We start from the raw sequence: 22,530 nt of genomic DNA on the forward strand, positions 1-22,530 counted from the left end.
ATATATATATGTATGTATATATATATATATATATATATATATATATATATATATATATATATATATATATGTTAAGTCCAATACAAATTCAAATAATTAGTAAGAAAAGTATAGCTCATTTAAGTTTAAGGTAAAATAAAAAGAAATTTGCTAAAGGTAAAATAGAATTTCCCCCTTATTCAGTTTTACGGTTCCCTCATTTACATGGCATCTGAATTACTACTAATAAGCTAGCATTTTATCCGTAACAAATTAAAGGGAAGAAAACGGCACAATTGGAATTTAAAAAGATTTGGTAGATGACTTTGTCTTTCTGTTTATCATTTTTTATTTTAACTTTTGTGTTTTCTTCTCAATGCTTCGTAAACACGATGAATTTAGATAACAAAAATTTCGAAGGGACTGCGTAATATCAAAAGGCTATATATAGGGAAGTAACTACAATCATGAAAAGTAAATGTTATGCTTCTATAATTGCTATACCCATAGCCATAAGTCTATACCTAAATAAAGTTAATTAATTAATTAAGAAGATTCTTAGATTTGAATGGATCACTGTCAAAGCCGTATTTAGTTACCATTCGATTCAAAGGTTCTTTGTATTAATACATTCTTAAATTCGAAAAAACCCGCAAAAATCGAACCAAACCGATAAAACCGACAAAACCGAAACCGATAGAATTTATACTTTAATGGTTTGGTTTGGTTTGAATATTAGAAAAAACCGACTTAATTGGTTTGGTTTTAACCAAAAACCGAGTCAAACCGGACTATGAACACCACGGTAGCAAGCCTTTTAATGAGTATACCAATTAGAGAAAGCACCAGCTCCTGCTTTTACAATTTCTCTTAGAACCTTTAATTTCATAAATACGCGTAAATCGTCAATATCGGAGTGACAATAGCTTGATGGAAAATATTTTAAAAGATGAAATTTTAGCCTTGTGATAGAAGGCCCTAGAGAGAACAATGACCACAACCTCAATAACTTAAATGTCAAGAATATAACAACCAAGAAGCATATAGACACTAAAATAGAGAAAAATGTGGAGGTTCACCATGTATTACATAGACCAAAGAAAGATTGTGTGAAACAATTTGAGATCTCATCTAACACCAAACCAAAACGATCATTTGGAAAGAACTGCCAAAACCCAATTTTGTTTTTTTGTTTCCCATTCCCTCTTTTGATATTTCTGATCCAAGAATTGAACAAACTCTGTCACAATCACATCTTTTATGGGTTTTTACAGCTAAGGTTGTAGTTGAAAAAATTGACACATAGATAGAAGGACCACAGAGATTGAACATATACCATATTCTTTGAACTCACAAATTTATTTATTTTTGTCTAGGGACACAACTGTTTCTTCAACTCTGCCCATACACATTTGGTTTCTTTCTTTTCTTTGGAATTTTGCTACATATTCATAGTCTCCATGCCTTATTGTGCTTGTAAATATGTAAAGCGTCAATCAATCAACTTTGCCTAGCTATATGAATCCTCAGTGACAAGTATAAAAATTTAGGAACTTGTTGAATAAATACATTCCACATTCCTAGACATTATTTGTACAAACCCCATATTCATGTAATTGCATGAGAAAAACATGGTTATGTTGTGCTGGAGGCCTTCTGTAAAGGGGGATGGTAGCCGACGAGGGGGAGATCCAAACGGCAGGTTTAAAGAATTAATGTGGTATAAGGATTTGGGAGTTCATGCAAATGGAGAATTTTCCATGGCAGTAATACAAGCCAATAATTTGATGGAAGATCAGAGTCAGTTGGAATCAGGGCCGTTAAGTTCTGTGAAATTAGGACCTCATGGAACATTTGTTGGTGTCTATGATGGACATGGAGGACCAGAGACATCGCGGTTTATAAACAACGCTCTGTTCTCCAATCTCAAGGGTACGTACGTAATGTGTTTAATTCGAATGCATGATGTTTTATCCTCATATTGATTGTCCTCATATATAGCAATAATCGTGAAAGTTCAGAATGGTTTTGAATGAATTGTTTGAAATTGATTGACTTGATTTTTTATTTTTATTTTTTTAAATGTTAAAGTAGATTATGTCTCCCATATGTAACTTCTTTAAGGCAAATGTGCCCTTGTTAATCAAAACATATTCAAGGGCAGATGTAGTATTTTGGTACTAGGTTCATTCGAACCCAGTAATTTCGACGAGCAACATAGATTCATAGGTGAAAACACACTAAAATTTCAACATATATTAGATATGAACCATAACGTTAAAAATATAATAAGTTCAGTACTGAAAACCTTACCTATCAAAACAATTAAGTTTAAATCCTGAATCCGCCTCTGAACATATTATCCTCTGCTAATGCTTATTTTTAACTGCATTTTATTCTCATTATCAGAATTTGCATCAGAGCATCAAGAAATTTCTGCTGATGCCCTAAGAAAAGCTTTCTTGAAAACCGAAGAGGAGTTTCTGTCACTTGTAAAGAGACAATGGCATGAGAAGCCACAGATTGTAACAGTAGGATCATGTTGCTTGGCCGGCGTAATATGTAGTGGACTACTATATATTGCCAATGTTGGAGATTCACGTGCAGTGCTAGGCAGAGTAGATAAAGCTGCAAAGAGTGTAACAGCCATTCAATTGTCAACAGAACACAATGCTAGCATTGAATCCGTGAGAGATGAGCTTCGCGCGTTGCATCCTCAGGATTCGCGGATCGTGGTTCTCAAACATAACGTTTGGCGTGTGAAAGGTCTTATACAAGTAAGTGTTTCATAAATCTAGTTTCAATTCTTTGGTAGTTTGTTGTTAATACCGGAAGCTCTTATTTTCATTTTTCTCATTTCTTACCGTAATGCTGAATCTATTTCCAACAAAATATGTTTCTTAAAATTTGTTATCTCGAACTGTATTCCCACGAAAGGAATGAAGGGACATATAATGGATCTTGAAGTATTATTTCTGCATCTATAATCAAATCCGCCTACATTAGAATAACTCGTTAATGGTTGATCAAAGTTGATAGATTCACCCTTGGAAACAAGAAATTCTTCTGGAAAGGATAGCATAAATATTCTGAGGATTCTGTATGCAACATCTAGATGTATTCTGTATGCAACATCAGAATACATCTAGATGTATTTCTGTGCGAATTTTTCTGACAATTCCAACAACACAGGCAATGTCAGCTCGATCATATGGTTATATTGGCAGGAGAAGGGTTCCTGATGCCCCGAGTCAAATGGAACTGAAAATACTTTTTTCAGACCTTTATAAGTCACTGCAAATGTCTACTGAATATGTTCAGATTCCAACTTACGCATCAAAAGTAAACTAAGCTACGATACAATTATTAATGCATTAGAGCTTATTGAGCACCCTTATTTCATTTTGAACAGAAAGGAATCCTTTAGTCATTGCAGAACCAGAATCTAAAGTGATTATAACTGTTGTTGAGTAAAGACTTGGGTACAATCACAAGCGGAACCAGAATTTGAAGTTCATGAGTTTGATGACCTCTCACTTGCCACGAACCTAAAACTCATTTATGCCACTGCGGTCAAAATTTATTATATATACATATTTAAAGGATTTTTCAACACATATACAGGCTCTCGACCAAAGCTACTAGGTTCTGCTGAACCCCTACCATATAATGTACATCCACCTCTGGTCATAGTGTAAATATACATCTAAGAGTTTTTGATGTAGCAATTAAGAAACCTAAGGGTGACTATATGTTATCCTTTCTTATGTAAGTAGCATGTCAAGACAATATGTAGTTTGAGCTTCAAAGGCATTTGATTGACAGTGAGGTTCCTAATATATCTTCTTTACAGGTTTCAAGGTCCATTGGTGATGCATATCTTAAGAAGTCAGAGTTCAACCAGGCACCATTATTGGCAAGATTTAGGTTGCCTGAACCATTCACGGAACCAATCCTCAGCGCGGAGCCATCAATATCCGTTCACAAACTCAGTTCCAAGGATCAATTCGTCATATTTGCTTCAGATGGTTTGTGGGACCATCTTAGCAACCAGGAGGCTGTTGACATTGTGCACAGTCATCCCAGAAATGTAAGCTTACAAGTTACAATCTCTAATAATTGCCTTTTTACGTTCATTTGCACTGTTGATCTGTGTTGTGAACTTGTGATTAGCACTGAAAAAGTCATAAGATCTGAAAACCAAACTATATTAATTCTGTTCCTACTGAACAATCCAATGGCCATGAAGTCACAGTTCGAATTGCAGTTGCACGAGTTTGAAACTCAATAGTCTCGTGGTCAGCGTTCTCTAGTTGAGTCTTCCCTTTTCTCTTAAACTCTGACAATATTGACAATTGAAGATGCACTCAAGAGTGTGTTCTAGTGGATAATGAAGTGGAATAGAAATTATAGGAGATCAGAGTTCAAATCCCAATATAGACGGACAAAAAAATTTAGCAGGTGATTACTTCATATCTGCCTAAATATTGAGCACAGTCAAAAGGCATGGGAATTTTAATGTTCGACTTATAAAAAGTACTTCATAACCTACTTTCTGTTAGATGGACGATTACGTTGTTTGAACACAAGTACTTTGCGATGTCCACTTTCCTATCTTTTTTCTCTATTTTGCATTATCCGCCATTTCGATATTGTTCACCTTTACATTATGTGCATCACTATAGGCCTCATTCCGTAATCCACTGAATGAACAGCTTTTGAATTATATTGTTAACAGATACTACTCTTTACTCTTAGCAGGGAATTGCTAGAAAACTTATCAAAGCTGCTCTACATGTAGCAGCCAAGAAAAGAGAAATGCGATATTCGGACCTAAAAAAGATAGATCGAGGCGTAAGAAGGCACTTCCATGATGATATTACAGTTGTCGTTGTGTTTATTGATCCATATTCCATGAATAGAAGTTCTTCTCGCAGTTCGATTCTCTCAATTCGAGGAGGCACTCCCTCCTCTCCAAAACTGTAGTTCCAACACCTTCCAAATGAACCATTTCAGTTAATCCACTTGGGAATTGCGGAATATGTCCCCTACGCCCAGTGTCCACCCAGAGGCGGAACCAAAATTTGAAGTTTATAAGTTCTGAACTTGTCATCGAAGCAAAAATTATGGAATTCGTCTGAACTCGTTTCTAACCAGCAGCAAAAGAAGATGGCAGAGCTTCTGTTTCTGAGGCCTCAAAATGTCTTATTATCTCCTTTCATTTCTTTGTAGTTTTAGGGTTGAAAAGTGTTGTTCCCTTCATTGTTTTTAATTAATGGTTACTTCCTGAGTAACAAAAAAAAACTTAGATACAACCATTTGAAAGGCATCTTGTTGCACCACGCGTACAGAGTGAAGAGTAAACTGTGAATTTAATCGGCTATTTATGTAAAGATCTTTTTTTAATTAATAAAAACAAACAGATCAGTACAAAAATTCATTGTGCAAAAGTTTTCAATCAACAAAAACCTTCTGAAGTCTAGCACATCCTCTTCATCAGGCACACTTGTAATCTTCACCAGAGATCTAAATTAAGTACATGAAATTTTGGAGTCCAAATGTCCAATATTAGGTACCAAGCAAGAGTGGTGTAATCTTTACAACAAGATCAAGAATAATAGATACATAGACATATATTTCATATAGATTCTTTTAACTTAATTATGGTTAATTAATACATTTTATTACCTCATAAATCTCTTAACTATGACATAATAATATGATCTGATGTATACAAATGATGCAAGTAATTTTTACCTACTACTCATCTAAATTTTTACCTACTATTCATCCAATCAAATTCGATAAATTTATTACTATTTTATTTTGATCTTGTCGTATTCTAACACAATTTATGTGTCTACCTACACCTTATGTTAAATATAATATACGGAAAAGGGCCAAAAATACCCTTGAACTATTGAAAATGGTGTAAAAATACCCTCTATCCACCTTTCAGCCCCCAAATACCCTTATCATCCACCTATTGGGTCTAAAATACCCTTATTGCTAACAGAATATTCTCATTAAACACGTGACATTTTTTTATTGGTTGGCTTATAAAATTAATTAAACTAATTGACCAGATAACCCAAGTGCCCCCGACCCCCCTCCTCCCGTGAAAAAATTTATTTTTTTTGAAAAAAAAGCTGACTTTTTTTTCACCCCACCCCACACCCCTACCCCCCCCCCTCCCCGACGCAAAAAAAATAATATTTTTGAAAAAAAAAGTTTTGACTTTTTTTAGCTGGGAGGGGAGGGGGGCGTAGGGGGAGGGTGTGGGGTGGAAAAAAAGTCAACTTGTGCCTTTTAGATTTTTGGGGGGTGGGGGGGGGGAGTGCGGGGTAGGTGTAGGGTGCGGGGTGGGGTGCAAAAAAAATATTGTAGTCTACACTTGTGCCTTTTAGATTTTTGGTTGAAAATATACCATGTTTTTTAGGTTGAGATATATTTTTTTTTTGGTAACTCAATTACATTAGACATTTGAATTTATTAAAACATTTCACAGTACTTGTCCTTTTTACTCGGAAGTTGAGAAGCGTAACAATATTTTTGAAAAAAATGTTTTGACCTTTTTTTTGGGTTTTTTGCACGCCCCCCCCCCCCCAAAACCCCGCACCCTACGCCCCCCTCCCCTCCCAGCTGAAAAAAAAAGTTGACTTTTTTTCCACCCCGCACCCTCCCCCTATGCCCCCCTCCCCTCCCAGCTAAAAAAACCCAAAAACAAAGGTCAAAACCTTTTTTTCAAAAATATTAATTTTTTTTGCGGAGGGGAGGGGAGGAGGTAGGGGTGCGAGGGGGGGGGGGGGTGCAAAAAAAAAGTCAACTTTTTTTTCAAAAAAAATAATTTTTTTCACGGGGGGGGGGGGGGGGGGTCGGGGGGGCACTTGGGTTATCTGGTCAATTAGTTTAATTAATTTTATAAGCCAACCAATAAAAAAATGCCACGTGTTTAATGAGAATATTCTGTTAGCAATAAGGGTATTTTAGACCCAATAGGTGGATGGTAAGGATATTTGGGGGCTGAAAGGTGGATGGAGGGTATTTTTACACCATTTTCAATAGTTCAAGGGTATTTTTGGCCCTTTTCCGTATAATATAAATATTCTTATTCTTCTCTAATCAAGTACAATTGAACATATTCTTATTCTAATAAGTTTAACTTATCATTTATCTTGATACAACGATATTCTCTTGAAACAACTAACTTACATATTGGAATGGAAAGAGAAAATGCTAGATAATTTTTATTTTAAATCATTCCATAAGCTACAGGAGGGTATCTACTAATGAGATTAACTTGACGAGAATGTTCGATTGAATAGTAATGGTCAAAAGTTGGGGTGTACACAGCAAACCGATAAACCCCACTAAATCGATAATCTCAATCAAATCGAGAAAAAAATTCGATTAGTGGTTTGGTTTTAAAAAGAAAAACCCGAACACTATTGGTTTGGTTTGGTTTTAATTAAAAAAAGTCAAACCGAATCAAACCAACCCGACATTACATTTATAAAATTTCAAACATATTTTATACATAAAAATAATTATTTAACTTTTTTTTTATAGTTTTTTGTCTTTTAATATATTATTTCAAGCTTGGAATTAGATTTTTGAATGGTCCAATAAGTTTTATAGCTCAATAATATTAGTAACTCAAATAAAACTCAACAAAAATCAAATCAACACTAATGCTAACAAAAGTAATTCATATCTAACACTGGAATAACAATAATGTTGATATCTATTCTTAAGTTTTATATTAGTTTAGAAAGTGAAAATACATAACTTAATTTTATTTTTTCTTTAATATTTAGTCATGTAATTAATACTTATTAGTCGGACCAGCATGACTTAGTACTTTTAGATTATGATTATTTTATACATGCCTTATAAATTAGCCGTATTTATTGTAGCATGATTTAGTACTTTTAGATTATGATCATTTTATTTTATGCATTTCATTAATTTTTTGCGTTGAATATTTTGGTACAATGTTATCTCTTATCTCACGTTTTGTGTTATTTTATTAAAAAATATCTTAATTAGATAGTCGTATCTTACTAGGACTAAAAAAATTTTTGAAGTGCAAGTTATATGTTTTGTATGAAGACTTTACTGGAAAAAACCCGAGCAACCCGAAAAAATTGAAAAACCCCGAGGTTAAAAAATCTGACTTTTGTTGGTTTTGTTTGGTTTATAGATTTAAAAACTCAATGCAATTGATTTAATTTGGTCTTTAAAAAACTCAAATCAATCCGGTCTATGTACAACCCTAATCGAAAGAAATACTGAATTTGAACACCTTCGTCCATAAAGTGGTCAGTGATGACACGTGTTGTCCACTTCCGTATTGTAGAACTTCACCCGTATAATATTCTGAGGAAAATGACAAAAATAGTCTCATATTTGGTAGTACTTTGGAAAAGTCAAACAAATACAATTTTTTTAAATAGTAATTAAAAAGATTACAACTACTTTAAAAAAAATTACATAACTATAACTTATTCAAAATTTTAATTTTTTAATAACAAAAATATAACTTTTTACATTTCTAAAATATCAATAATACTTAATTTTAGGAGTTACTACCACTAATGCATATTCACTTTTTACTTTCTCTTTCTTTTCAAATCATTCCCTCCCCGGCCCCACCCCCTCCCCGGCCCCACCCAAACCCAAAAAAAATCTATGAAAAAGGCATGAGAAATAATGTAATTTTCCAAATAAACAAAACAAAATCAACTTCAAATCTCATATTCCATTTTACCGTTTTAAAAAGATTTCTTTCTTTCATTTCCTCCTCTTTATTCTTCTTTTCTTATTTTCACTTGATGACTGGTGCAATTATTTTTTTGTGACTTAAAGAAATTATTTGAATATATTAATATTAATATTAAAAAAAAAGTACACGAAAAGATCTGGTATATTGTATAATAAAAAACATGAAAATATACCTAAAAAAGTATATGGTATATCAAAATTGGTAAATTAATTGAAAAGATGATAACAAAATATCTATGGATATAATAGTAGAAATTAGTATATATAAGTTTGTATATTATATACAATATATAAAATTACAATATACTAATATATGAATATATTACTCTACGTGACAACCAATTGTACTCTACAACAACATATATAAGAACAATATACGATATATAGATAGAAAATATATATAACAGATACAGTAATATACTTGTTCATGTATTTAATTTAATTTTTTTTTTTTGTTAAAATTCATGGAGGAGCTTGCTAGTAGATTGTGCTGGAGCTTTTTTAGGTGAGCTCTTATTGTGTTTTTATATGGATTTAATTATGTTATCATTAATATAGGGAATCTCTTTATTTTTAGATTTTTATTCATAGCAATAATCTCCTTATTTTTAGCTTTAAGTTGCACAATTTGTAATATCTAAATTAGTTGTAGATTATATAATTAAGACATAATACATAAACAGGCCCTCAAACTTGGTTTGAGCTGGCAAGTATGTCCTCCAACTTTGAGTGTGCACAAGTAGACACCTCAACTTGTCTCCACTTTGTCAGTAGAACATTCTATCTTACAAAATGATCATCTGACCCTCCAAAATTTATGTGTCACGTCAGTGCCACATCAGTGTCACTTCAGCATTTGTATTTATGTGTTCAAATTTATACAAGTTGAGGTGCCTACTTGTGCACATCCAAAGTTGGAAGGCATACTTGTCAGCTGAGGCCAAATTTAAGGGCCTCTTATATATCTTGTATTTATGAAAGTTCCCTTATAATTTTGTAGTCCAGTACCTTTGGGTGATTTAGTTTACAAAATAGCAGCAAATGTACAGGTTTTATAGATTTAGACTTAAATATACGTATAATATATTATGTACTAGACGTACGATATACATATCAGAGTATAGGTATTGTATTTTTATATTTGAGCTACTGCCGGTAGTTAAGTTTGGCCGAAGGGACATGAAGAAATTGGGGCTCAATATTTTATAAACTTTATCTGTTAGAATACAACTTTTTGAGGTGTAATTTTAATGACTTTTTATTTATTTATTTATATTTAGTGTAGTATTTATGTTGTGATTTATAAATTTATTGGACTTTTTAAATGTTTCTGGTTAAGGTTTTTCTTCAGCCTTCAAATTTGAAGAAATTGCGCGGCTTTTCAAATGGGCTGGTCCTTAATTTTGGTTTTCAAATTCGAACTTATACCTAGCAGGGCATAATTCTTTAAGATATTTGAAAATTTGAGGTTGAAATGTATATGTCATATTGCTATAAAGCACATTTTATTTAATGATAAGACTATTAATCAACAAAAAAAAAAAACGTGAGATAGTAATGTGAAAATATAAACGTATACTTCACAAAAAAAAATTATTTACCCTAAGTAGCAAAAGTTAAAGACGAGCACAAAATTGGGGCAAAAGTACAAATTACCGTTCAAATTTAGCATCAAAGGTTTTGTAAGGATATGTAACGGATATTACAAAAGTTGCTTAGTTCAACGTGATTAGAGAATCCAAAAGGATAAAGTGTACGTGACTACTTTGAACCTGCCCAAAAATAAGAGAAAATTCATTGTCAGTTACTCCACAATATTCTCCCCAAAATTTCGTCATTGCAATGATCACGCTGAACCCTGATCATACTATATATAGCACCATTTCCCTTCTCCTTTGATCATCAAAATTTTATATTTTACATCTAAAGCAGTAAAGCCAACAAGATTAATGGCTACTCCGTAAGTCTAGTTAGCTTCCTCCCTTTTTTTTTTTTTTTTGTCTTTTTAGTTTCTTAGATTTATCACTAACTAGGGGTGTTCATGAGTTAGTTTGGATCAGTTTTTTGTCTAAAACCAAAATTAATTCAATTATTGGTTTTTAATTATTAAAGTCAAACCAAACCACACTAAATCGTTTTTTAGCCCTTTATTTTTTTTTAAGTTTATGACTTCATTTTCTTCTGATTGACAAAAAATCTCATTTGCTCCACAATATAATACATGTCAATTAGTTTGTTATGTTTAACTTTGCCCTTCAATTCCCTTTGATGAATGTTGATGTTATTTATACAGAAGTGTACAAGAAACTCGTCCACCAGTTCTTGATTCTACTTCACAACCCCCAAACCTGTTCGATGGAACTACCAGGTTAATTACCCTTTCTCTTACTAATATATGTTGTTGTTAATTTTTTTTTTTTTAAAGATATATTTTTTTAATTTTTTATTACATGGTCCATGGATTATTGAATTTTAATTTTGATCCTTGTGATATATGTTATGGTTTGACGGTCTTTAGAACTGTGTTACCATCAAACATGGAGTAGCAGTACAAACTTAGCATTAACATAGGTAATGAAGTAGTGGAACGGTTAATTATTATGATAAGATTATGAATATTCACAAGCAAATGGATGATCAATACACATTTCAATAAGATAAAACAAGGGCCAAAATTAGAATTTAGGGACCAAAAGTGTTCTGTGGTTTTATTTTTTCTTCTTTTTTTGAAGGTTGTATATCAATTATTTCTGCCCTTTTGCTCAGCGTGTGTGGATTACCAGAAATGTCAAGGTAATTCCTTTACTGTAAATTCATTTCCGTTTAAAAATAAAAAATAAAAATTGTTGTTTTTTTTGGTAACTAACTTTATTATTTACCAAGTGAACACTTTACAAAGCAAATCTCAAAAGTGTGCAGTACTTGGAGCCCGTTTGGATTGGCTTATAAGTTAGCTTATAAGTTGTTTTCAGCTTTTTTGAGTGTTTGGCTGGCCAGCTTAAAGTCATTTTATGCTTAAAATAAGCTCAAAAAAATAATTGGACCCATTTGACTTAGTTTATCTAAAGCAACTTATAAGCTGAAAACAGCTTATAAGCCAAAAAAAATAAGTTGGACTACCCCAACTTATTTTTTTCAGCTTATAAGCTGCAAACAGCTTTAAGCTGTAAGCCAATCCAAACGGGCTCTTGGACAGAAGGCCCCAAGTCTGTACTTCCTGGTATCTATGTTCCTCCAATTGGCACCAGTACCTATATTCTATACACAAGCTAGGGATAGAAATTCAGTTCCTCCAACTTCCTAGCTAAACGAGTTCTCATGGTTCCTCTTCCAACAACCTCTCGGATGACTTGTCTAATTATGAGATCTGGATTCCTGCTCTTACTTTGGAAAATCCTCATATTTCTCTCTGACCAGATATGATATATACTCGCAGCAATAGACATCCTATAGATGCAAGCACTGACCGAGTTCCCACTTGCCCTTGTTGTAGCATATTGTACTTCATCCTTCCATTCGAACATGTTCCTTCTAATTCCTTGCCATGCCAATATCTTGGCCCAAATACCTTCTGAAAATGCACAGGCGAAGAAAAGGTGGTTTGCAGATTCATTCTCCACATTGCATAGGGGACATATAACATCTTGAGTGATCTCCCCATGAAGCCAATCTATCCCTAGTAAGCAACCTGTTCTGGGCAGTCAGGTTTAGCACAAAAATCCATTTGGGAGAACCATCATTGTTGCAAGTGAGCTTCTTCCAATGGACTTTTTGAAAATTGCCTCTCATTTGTACATACATCTTCTTTACAGAGAAAGAGGACCATCCCAGTACTTCCTCTACATCCAACCCAGCTTCCAACATATACGTTCTTGCCTTGATAATTTTCTGAACCACCCATGAGGCTTGCTTAGGGACGGCCCAGTCGTGCATATACTTCCCATAGTAGGCATTGATCCAGCGAACCCATAATCTGTCCTTTTTATTGCTTAAACACCACAGGAGCTTGCATATGGCTGCTCTGTTCCATGTCCTTAGCTGCACTACGTTGAACCCTCCGACAGTTTTAGGAGTGCAGACTGTTTCCCAAGCTAGCAAGGCTTTTTTGGATTCATCCGGCCTCCCTGTCCAGAGATAAGTTCTGCACTTCGCCTTAATCAATTTCAAAATCTGCTTAGGTATCACAAACACCTGTGACCAGTACACTTGCACTGAGAACAACACTGATTTTGTTAGTTGCAGCCTGCCTGCGTAGGAGAGAAATTTGGAAGTCCATGTGCAGATCCTGGCAAGTATTCTGTCCACTAGAGGTAAGAAGCATTGAGTGATAGATAGTCTCTTTGTGCTTAGGGGAACTCCTAAATATTTGAATGGGAGTTCACCCCTAGAAAACCCAAGTGCTTGTATGATTTGCTCCTGTTCCTGGGAAGGCACTCCACCAAAATAAATTGAGCTTTTGCTAGCATTGGCAACCAGCCCAGAAGCCTTTGAAAAGCAAGTAAAGCAGTCATATACCATCTGTGCTGAGCCAAGATCACCCCTGCAAAATAATAGGAGATCATCTGCGAACCCCAATTGTACTATATTAAGCTTCTCACATTTGGGGTGGTAGTTGAAGTTAGGGTCATCTTGAAGTGTCTTCAAAAGTCTTGCAAGATACTCCATACTAAGGACAAACAGATAAGGGGACAGTGGGTCCCCCTGTCTAAGTCCCTTTTGTGCTTTGAAAGGTTCTGTGGGGCACCCATTTATGAGAATAGAATAGGAAACAGTGTTCACACAAGTCATAATCCATTTAACGAATTTACCAGGGAAGTTCAGGCTAGTTAGAATTTGTTCAAGATATACCCACTCCATAGAATCATAAGCTTTTTGCATGTCCAATTTGATCATGCATCTAGGGGATACTCCTTTCCTCCCATACCCTTTAACCAATTCGTGACTAAGGATAATATTATCAGTAATCACTCTCCCTGGCACAAAGGCAGCTTGACTGCTATCTTACCAGCCCATCCATTACCCCTTGTAGCCTGTTAGTCAGAACTTTGGAGATAATTTTGTATATGACTGAGCAACACGATATGGGCCTGTATTCTTTAATGGTCGTGGGGTGTTGACCTTTGGGATAAGGGTGACTGAGGTGACATTTACAGGCTTGCACATTTCTGAAGACTCAAAGAAGTGAAAGACACCTTTGGTTACATCATCACCTATAATAGGCCATGCTTTTTTGAAAAAGTGGGAGTTGAGCCCATCACACCCAGGGGCCTTTTGGTCATCTATACCATTTAGAGCTTGTAGGACTTCTGCTGCCTGTACAGGAGCAATGAGGTGTAATTGTTGTGCTCTATCTAGAATTCTACCTCTTTCCATAACAACTAAATTAATAGCAGGCAGTGTTTTAGCAGAGGAGCCCAATAGAGTCCTATAGAACCCTATAATCTTATCTTCAATCCCCTTCTCTGTATTGATCACATTTCCATTTGAACTTACCAAGCTCCTGATCATGTTTTGGCTGACTCGATTCTTTATTGAGGCATGGAAAAAAGCAGTATTAGAATCCCCCAATTTGAGCCATTGCACCCTGGACTTCTGTTTATAGACACTCTCCTCAATGGTACTCCATTTCTCCAGTTGCCTTCTGTCACACCCCATTTTTACCCGGAGGTTAAAGTAGAGGTACGACGTATTGGAGATTCCTATTTTTTTTTCGTTTGTTAAGGAGTCGCCACCTAATTATTTATGGTGAATTAGGACACCTAAAGTTTATTAAAGTTATGTTTAAAGTTAACTCTGTTTAAGGTCTGCGAAACTTAAGATTCTAGGTAAGGGTTCAATTAGTCTAAAGGGAAGGTATTAGGCACCCTTTAAGACCCATTAACAATGGTTGACCGACCGGACTAAAATTTAATTAGGCTAAGTGTAAATATGGTATTATAGAAAAAAGAAAGTAGCTTTGTAAGTATGACTAAAGTTATAGATAAACATGTAAGAATACTATTTAAAATAAAACTTGTAGAAAATAATAATTAGTATAAAAGAGTACTTTTAATGCTATTTCGAAATACGACCTATAAATATTGTTAAGACTTTAAACGAAAATATAATAGTGTTGTTTAAAATAATACTTGTAGGAAAACATAGCAATTCGCGTAAAAGAAGAATCTAAATGTTAAATGAGACTTAAAGGTATTGCTAAGGCCTTAAATGAAAAATATAGTAATGTTATTCAAAAAATAAGATTTTGTAGAAAATAGGATAATTTGCCTATGAATAATAGCCTTTTAAAAGATGATTTGTTAAAAGATGATTTGTTAAATAACATCTTTAGATGAAATGATGTTATATGAATATGGTGGTGTAGAAATGCCTAGACTTATGTTCTTAAATACGATGAAAAGTCCGTAAGTTTCTTTCTATTTTTATCACTCTTTATTTAAACAATTTTGGCTAAAAATATGTATAATTGGATAAATTTTGTAAATGTTTATAAAATATGATTGAATTCCTAATTAACGATGTTTTGAAGTTCATGAGATAATAAGAATAAAATATGATTCACTTAACTTTAAAAAAAAGAAAATATAGTCATATTATTTGAAAATCAATTATTCTAAAGATAAATATTGTGGATAATAAATAATTTCGACATAAACTAATGAAGCTAATTGTTAGTTTTCTCTTTGAATTAACTACCCATTGTTAAACTAAACTTCACTAATTCGCTAAAGTTCATCTAAATTAACAAATAAAAGTGTTAGTCATACGACACAAATTAAATACACAAAAGAAAACGAAATGGAAGGCAAATAAGTTAAATGGGCTCAGCCCATTTTAGGATTGCTTTGACTAGGCTGCTGTTGGGCTTTGGCCCAGTCATTTTGGACTGTTGCGGCTGGATAGAGAATGGAATCATGTTGGGCTTTTAACCCAACGCCAAATACGGATGAAAACGAATCCCTCGGACTCGTGTGCGAGATGATCATGCATAAAAAAATGAGAAGAAAAAGGATTAGGATGTGGTCAATAAATAAGATTAAATAGGTAAAATACAAATTCAAGAAAAATAGCAAATCAGTAGGCCATATGTATATCTAAGCATATCTCATGCGTATATAAATTCAGCCGCCATGCGCCACATATAAACAGGGCAACAACCAAACATAGATGAATCGAATCGTATGATATTTACTGTGCATCAGACATGGGAGGGCTCGGACGTATGCAACGACTGATATATGCGCAGTATCCAGAGTATATCTAGCGTAACTGAAGGATATGCACTGATATACGACCCCTATATACACCAAGTGCATACTAAGGTTCATATATTCATGTATACTTCGAGGTATGCCACACAACAAACAGAAAATCCGATAGAAAAAACAGGCAAAGATAAATCAATATGAACACTCTAAGCGTAAGTATAAGATAGATAGTCGGCACAACGTTGATTACATAAACAGGATTTGGCAGTTTCCTTTCACATGTTAACCGGGCATGGCAATCCTCAACATTCTTACAAATCCAACAAACAACATACGAGGATGTATACCCTTCTAATCTTATCACTCTTTTTAGTAAGCCTAACCAGATTCAAATTTAAGAAATGATGAAATAATGCTCAGCTAATGTGTTTTACCAACAAAGAAATTTCGAACATCTTCTCACGACTCAACAGGTCACGTGGATAGATTCAAAATTGCTAAACTAGGCTTTTAAATGTTTAGTCGCTTTGAATCCATTCTGATTTTTTATAGCACCAGAACCAACAACAAATTAAAGGTACCAGCCATACAGTTTTCGAACCAAATCACCAAAGAGGGAGCATCCCAAGGGTCAGGGTCAGTTTATAGATCAGCTTGTATCTCATTTAACCAATATTTATTCCCCACTGATTTAGATACTCTATTCCTCCAATTTGTCTCCTAATTTCAGTTCCTTTTAGCCTTTTATAACATACCAAGAAAGAGAAAGAGCACTTAACAAACACAAGAAAGCAAATCAGAAGAGAGCTGGAGGGTCATGCTGAAATCAGAAGGAAACAATAACACAAGATAACATGGATATGTGACAGTCAAGATGAAAGAGGACAGGCAAGTTACAATATGTTTGAGAAGTAGGTGCAAAATTCACTTGATGATACATAATGACCTATCTAGTAAATAGTAAATCAGTCCTAATCAGTTAAGCTAAGTATAACTAGACTTTAGGTAGATATGTCAAGTGTGCATACTAAGATGAGAAAGGCATAAAAAAAGACTTATTTCAGAAGAGTGTAAATATCAATCATGATCACGAAATCAAACAAGTTGGACAAGGTAGATAAGTACAATAAGATAACATTTCATAGTATGGCATCTCAGGGATGGCTAAAGGCAAATCAGATTGACACCAACTTAAAACATTGATGCAGGGCTAAGTGGAATGTTTTCATTCAGTAAAAACAGAGGGAATATCTCAAAGTGGGAAGGCACAGCAGCAGACTTATCAAGGAGTTAACACCAATAGTGACATTGCATCCATGGTTGTAGGTTCAAGAGGAGCATGAAACTAGTTTGAATAGACTAATGTGGTAACTGAAACCAATTTGTATAAAACTATCACATAATGAAATTAGGCCTAGAAAATAAACAAGCGGACATAATATGATGCTACCATTAGGACACACTAAACAAACACATGCTAGGTCACAATAAAACTGAACAGATTCAAGGTTGTACAACATCTGACCCAAACATGCTAATAAAACTTAAAATTGGCTGAACTGAATTAAGGAATGAGCAGACAGATTCTGCTAGTAGCTAGGCTGGAAAAATAAACCATATTAAAACACAAATATCATTCAAATAAGGTGCTGGACAACATCTACAAACACATAATCAAACAATGCTCAAACTAAACAAATTTGCAAACACCACTGCTTCACTAATTAAAAAAAAAAACTGACACAATCATCTATTGATATTAACAAATATCAAACCAACCTAACAGCTAACTATCGAACCAACGAAACACTTGGACATATGAAACAAACAGAAAGTACTGAAGCTGCTAATAAACAGATAACGAAGGGAGATTTACCGACCTTTTGTGGGTACAGTGAAGTGGGGCGTCGACGTCGTCGAATCTACGCTCGAACTCGAACGAACAAACGATGCTTTCGATTAAAACCCAGAATTGATTGTGTGAAAAATATGGTGGTTTAGAGTAATCCGGCTAAAGTTCACCGGAAAAGTGAGAACTATGGTTTGAAAATGGTGAGTGTCCCTAAACACTGAATCAATTCCTAAAATCCAAAAATCCCCCTTTGTACTCGAACTTCGAAATAAAAGAAACCAAACAGAAATAATGTTTTGAGATTACAAACTGAGGTCAAGAAAAACGAAAAATGGTATTCCCCCTTTCCCAAAACTAAAAAAAATCAGTAGAGATAGCACAAAGATAAGACTAAAACGTAGTGGAAAGGTCCAGAATCCCCCTTTTTCTGATTCAACTAGGATTATTTATAGGTTTTTCCATGGAGAGGAGCGTGAGGCGTGGGGGACAAAGGTGACAGACGCATGGGGGGACATGGGAGTGTGGAGGTGTAGAGGAGAACGTGAGGGAGAGGTGAAATGGAGGGCGTGAAGATAGTGATGTCAGAAACGTAGTGGAGGGGCAGGTGAGATCACGTGGGGGTGTCGGCGGTGAAACGATGAAGACGAGAAAGAGAAACAGAAGATGAGATGGAGGCGGAAGTTGAAGAAGAAAGAGGGAAAGGGATTAGGGTAAAAGAAGATGAAGGGGTTTGGGCTGATCGGGTCGGGTCGAGTAAATAATTGGGCTGGACCGGGTAGTTTAGGATATGGGCTGGTCCGTTTGGGCTGGCCTATTAATTTTAAATGTGGGTTGTTCGTTTGGGTAGGAAATAATATTGTATTTGTATTTTAAGCCATTAATTTGCTAAAAAATATTGGTCCTTCCTCCGCTATTTTAATTATTTCCGGTCTTCTAATTTAGTAACTAGTACAATATTTATTATGTGAAGATAAATAGTAATTGGTAAGGATTTACAAAGTGTTGTCTTGTAATTAATTTAACGAGTCCAAACTCAAAAAAATGAAATGATGACAAAATCATTAAAAATTTGTGGTAAAGTAATACTCGTAATGTTAAAAAATAAAAAGTAGCGAAAATAATAGTAGTGAAAATAAAGTATTTGGCTCGTCAGTTAGACGCCCGAGTGAATAAAATTAAATAAAGGAGGGACAAAATTGGGTGTCAACACCTTCTTAGTTCCTTCTCTGCCCCAAACAGTGCACTCGGGGTATTCATGCTTCTCATCTTCTCTTGCATATCCTTCAACTACTGTCTAGCAATCTTTACCCTCGTGTCGACCCCCGCAAACTCAGTATTGTTTAGACTCTTGAGTGCCAATTTAACTTGTTTGAGCTTGTTCCAAACTGGTGCCATCCTAGTAGCTGTTTGAGTCCCCCAGGCTGATCTGACATGATTAAGAAATTCGGGGTGTTGTGCTAGGTGGTTGAAAAAATTTAAATGGTTTAGGCTTCACCGGAAGGTCATCAAATTTGACACATAAAGGGGAGTGATCAGAAAAATAAGGGTCCAACACAGAGGCTTCCAGGTGGGGATATTGTTGCATCCAGTCTGAATTCACAATGGCCCTATCAATCCTGCTCAGTACATGTCCATTGGTCCAAGTATAATCCCTCCCCACAGTCCTCATCTCAGTCATAGCAGCATCAACTAGGAACTGTTTGAAATCTCTAATGTCTGCCTCCACCACAGGATTACCCATTACTCTGTCCTCTAGTGCAAGCACTGCATTATAGTCACCCATACAAATCCAAGGACCCTGTACGTTGTGCTGCAAGCTAAGCAAAAAAAATTGTTGTTGATTCTTAAATATTTGTATTCTCTTTGTGATTTTTATTTTGCATGTAAAGTACAGAGAATGTATGCTTAACCGTAAATAAACATTGAAATAACTGACTATTGCAGGGTTTGCAAGATAAGATCGCGTTAGTTCCAATTGATCTTGAGAACAGGCCTGCTTGGTACAAGGAAAAAGTTTACCCTGAAAATAAGGTAATTTCTCTAGAATCACAAAGTTCATTGGTCGCTCAAGATTGTTGGTGGCCTCAAGCCAAATCTTGATGAATGGCCATAACTTCTATTTTTTCAAAACAGAAAACGTCCATACATTTTTATTTAATGTCTATTTTTCCTAACTTTTTGAGATGCAAAATTATAAGCAAAAAGGATTGTGGTGCAGTACTCATTAACTTAAAATCCTGTATTCGCCTCTGAGTTTGTGATTTATGCCAGTTAAATGCTAGAGAACTCCACAATAAGATGATTATAAATGAATATTCGCCTCTGAGTCTGCAAAACCTTTTTTTTTTATGACATGGGAACCCGCAGCCGCTACCCTTGGGGTGCGCACAGGGTAAACCCAGCTCCTGTGTAATAGCTCGCAAACCACACAGGAGAGATAACCCGCACTAGGCAAGCCCCGTGCGACGAGCTCAACCCAGAAGGCAAATCCCGTGCGGTCATAGGCAGGGGGTTTCAAACCAGAGACCTGCATTATGAAAGCCCCATGCTCAACCAATTGAACCATCCTTGCACCCTTCTGAGTCTGCAAAACCTGATACATGAATGAGGGGGTTTTTAGGCTCCCTCTCCCCAAATATTAGATCAAAATTGAAAGCATATCCTTTGTGTCTGGTTATGTATTTTGTTCTATTCTTCCATAGGTACCCGCTCTGGAGCACGACAACAAAGTGATTGGAGAAAGTCTCGATCTGGTTAAATATGTTGACAGCAACTTTGAGGGGCCATCTCTTCTACCTGATGTAAGCTGCAAAATTCATTCTTGGCCTGAATCAACTACTTTTATTTTCAATACCCCCTCTCCTCCTCCCTGACCTAGCACCAAACATAGAAAAAGAAAAGGAAACAGAAGATTTAAATTTGTATGTGATTTTGTAAAATGGTTTAGGACCCTGAAAAACAGAAGTTTGCTGAAGAGTTGATGGCTTACAGCGGTACATTCCTGAAAGAAATATTTGGTAACTTAAAAGGAGATATTGAGAAGCATGCTGGTAAGATTCTTGAACATTTGTGTTTTGAACTTTATTATGTATTATTTTGTATTTTCTGATGAGAAATTAACAATAGTTCCCACATCTGCACCAGGACCTCAATTTGACTACTTAGAAAAAGCTCTCGAGAAATTTGATGACGGACCTTTCTTCCTAGGTCAATTCAGTCAGGTCAGTTATATTCATACTTTGCCAAGGTGTTATTTTGAAATTTCATCATACTGAACTTTAAACTGTGGTGCATTAGGTCGACATAGCGTATGCTCCCTTCATTGAAAGGTTCCAAATTTTGTTGCAAGAGTTGTTTAATTATGATATCACATCTGGAAGGCCAAAACTAGCAAAATGGATTGAGGTATGATTACTCTATGCTAACTTTACTTACCTTAATATTATGCCCGATAAGCAGCTTTATGATTGCCGAACTAGTTTAGAATTGAGGCAAAATTTGTCTCATAATTGATCGATTTGTTTTGCTATACGATTGCCCTGCAGGAAGTGAACAAGCTTGATGGTTACAAGCAGACAAAAGTTGAACCCAAGAAAATGGTCGACTTATATAAGAAAAAATATCTGGTAGTTACTCATATGTAAAGAACTTTATATATTTTAATTGCTTGGTGTGAACATTCTATGCTAATTCATTGCCATCTGTTCATTGCAGGCGTAAAACTGAGTAACGCTCCATGAACGGTGTGAAATTATGATTAAGTGGTGTTTGGTGCTCCGTTCATGTCAAGGACTTGAAGGATTATGCATTAGTAATTCGTAAATAAAGTGGTTCTATGTTTGTTATCTGTGTAGATTTTACTTGAGACCTGTTTCTTGTGCTGGAGACTTGTATCAGCATAGTTATAGCTGTTACAGCATCTCATGTATTAGAATTTTGTTCTGTTATGCATCAAGCTACTTAATGAAATATTATACTAGTTCATAATTCTGTGTGAACCCCAAGGGTTGATTCTTGGGATTTGAGCCCCTATTTACAAAGCAAAGCTCAAGTAACACATTGCTATTAAGAGAAGGTACTCCTGGTTAGCATGTATAAGTACCGTGCGTACTCTTGGTTAGCTTGTATAAGAGCTGAAATAGGAGTAGAGCCTTAATGGCATTAGGTATAACCATCATGAAGGGAAAAGCGCTGACAAATAAACAACACAGAGAGTAAACACTGACCTCTTTAGAACCATACTCTAAATAAAACCTCTTTGAAGGAATATGAAAGTTTCCACACCATCTCAAAGTCTTTTGAGTTGTTGTTCGATTATTCTCCTTCTAAGAAGGGAAGCATAGTAGGCGTTTGAACATAAACATGTGATATTTCAAAAAAGGAAGGATATTTAGAAATTAAAGTTGTGGAAAACTTATTTTCAATTTCAATTTCAATTCTTTTACGAAAAAAATCAGTTCACTGTCGGTGGCGGAGCCACAATCCATCAAGGGTGTCGGTGGCGGAGCCACAATCCATCAAGGGTGTTCGGTTCTTTACCAAAAAATTATGCTGTGTAGACATATCAATTTTATGAATTACAGATATATATTACATATTGAACACCCTTAACATATTATATATTTCTTCTTCAATATTCGAACACCCTTTACAAAATCTCCGGCTCTGCCATTGTTCACTGTATCACCAAACAATGTGTTTTAAGAA

At 35.1% G+C, this 22,530-nt stretch overlaps 2 protein-coding genes across 3 annotated transcripts; both read left to right on the forward strand.

The window, feature by feature from the left end:
• The first annotated feature begins 1,222 nt into the window (after positions 1 to 1,222).
• LOC132607079 (probable protein phosphatase 2C 38) lies at positions 1,223 to 5,421 on the forward strand. Its single transcript, XM_060320891.1, has 4 exons — positions 1,223 to 1,911; positions 2,389 to 2,756; positions 3,833 to 4,069; positions 4,741 to 5,421. Exons 1-4 carry the CDS (start codon positions 1,611 to 1,613, stop codon positions 4,963 to 4,965), a joined length of 1,131 nt encoding a protein of 376 aa, XP_060176874.1. The 5' UTR covers positions 1,223 to 1,610; the 3' UTR covers positions 4,966 to 5,421.
• Positions 5,422 to 10,525: 5,104 nt separating this feature from the next.
• On the forward strand, positions 10,526 to 21,810 carry LOC132607080 (glutathione S-transferase L3-like). Of its 2 annotated transcripts, none has more exons than XM_060320893.1 (10): positions 10,526 to 10,723; positions 11,060 to 11,131; positions 11,496 to 11,556; positions 19,768 to 19,854; positions 20,526 to 20,624; positions 20,771 to 20,873; positions 20,968 to 21,044; positions 21,121 to 21,228; positions 21,369 to 21,449; positions 21,538 to 21,810. In XM_060320893.1, exons 1-10 carry the CDS (start codon positions 10,713 to 10,715, stop codon positions 21,541 to 21,543), a joined length of 705 nt encoding a protein of 234 aa, XP_060176876.1. In that variant the 5' UTR covers positions 10,526 to 10,712; the 3' UTR covers positions 21,544 to 21,810. The 2 variants fall into 2 exon arrangements, with proteins under 2 accessions (XP_060176876.1, XP_060176875.1); XM_060320892.1 differs by having other exon boundaries at positions 10,528 to 10,723; positions 11,057 to 11,131.
• The last annotated feature ends 720 nt before the right edge of the window (positions 21,811 to 22,530 follow it).

The sequence above is a fragment of the Lycium barbarum genome, chromosome 8, assembly GCF_019175385.1.
Source record: "Lycium barbarum isolate Lr01 chromosome 8, ASM1917538v2, whole genome shotgun sequence".
NCBI classification, from domain to species: Eukaryota; Viridiplantae; Streptophyta; class Magnoliopsida; order Solanales; family Solanaceae; genus Lycium; species Lycium barbarum.

What these genes read in the sequence shown, in the direction of transcription:
- LOC132607080 (XM_060320892.1), top strand. An exon ending in AAGTTTACCCTGAAAATAAG is followed by an intron (nt 19,855 to 20,525) that starts GTAATTTCTCTA and finishes ATTCTTCCATAG; the next exon opens with GTACCCGCTCTGGAGCACGA. An exon ending in GGCCATCTCTTCTACCTGAT is followed by an intron (nt 20,625 to 20,770) that starts GTAAGCTGCAAA and finishes AAAATGGTTTAG; the next exon opens with GACCCTGAAAAACAGAAGTT.
- LOC132607079 (XM_060320891.1), top strand. Translation starts at nt 1,611, where the DNA reads ATGGTTATGTTGTGCTGGAGGCCTTCTGTAAAGGGGGATGGTAGCCGA. An exon ending in GTGTGAAAGGTCTTATACAA is followed by an intron (nt 2,757 to 3,832) that starts GTAAGTGTTTCA and finishes TCTTCTTTACAG; the next exon opens with GTTTCAAGGTCCATTGGTGA. An exon ending in TGCACAGTCATCCCAGAAAT is followed by an intron (nt 4,070 to 4,740) that starts GTAAGCTTACAA and finishes TACTCTTAGCAG; the next exon opens with GGAATTGCTAGAAAACTTAT.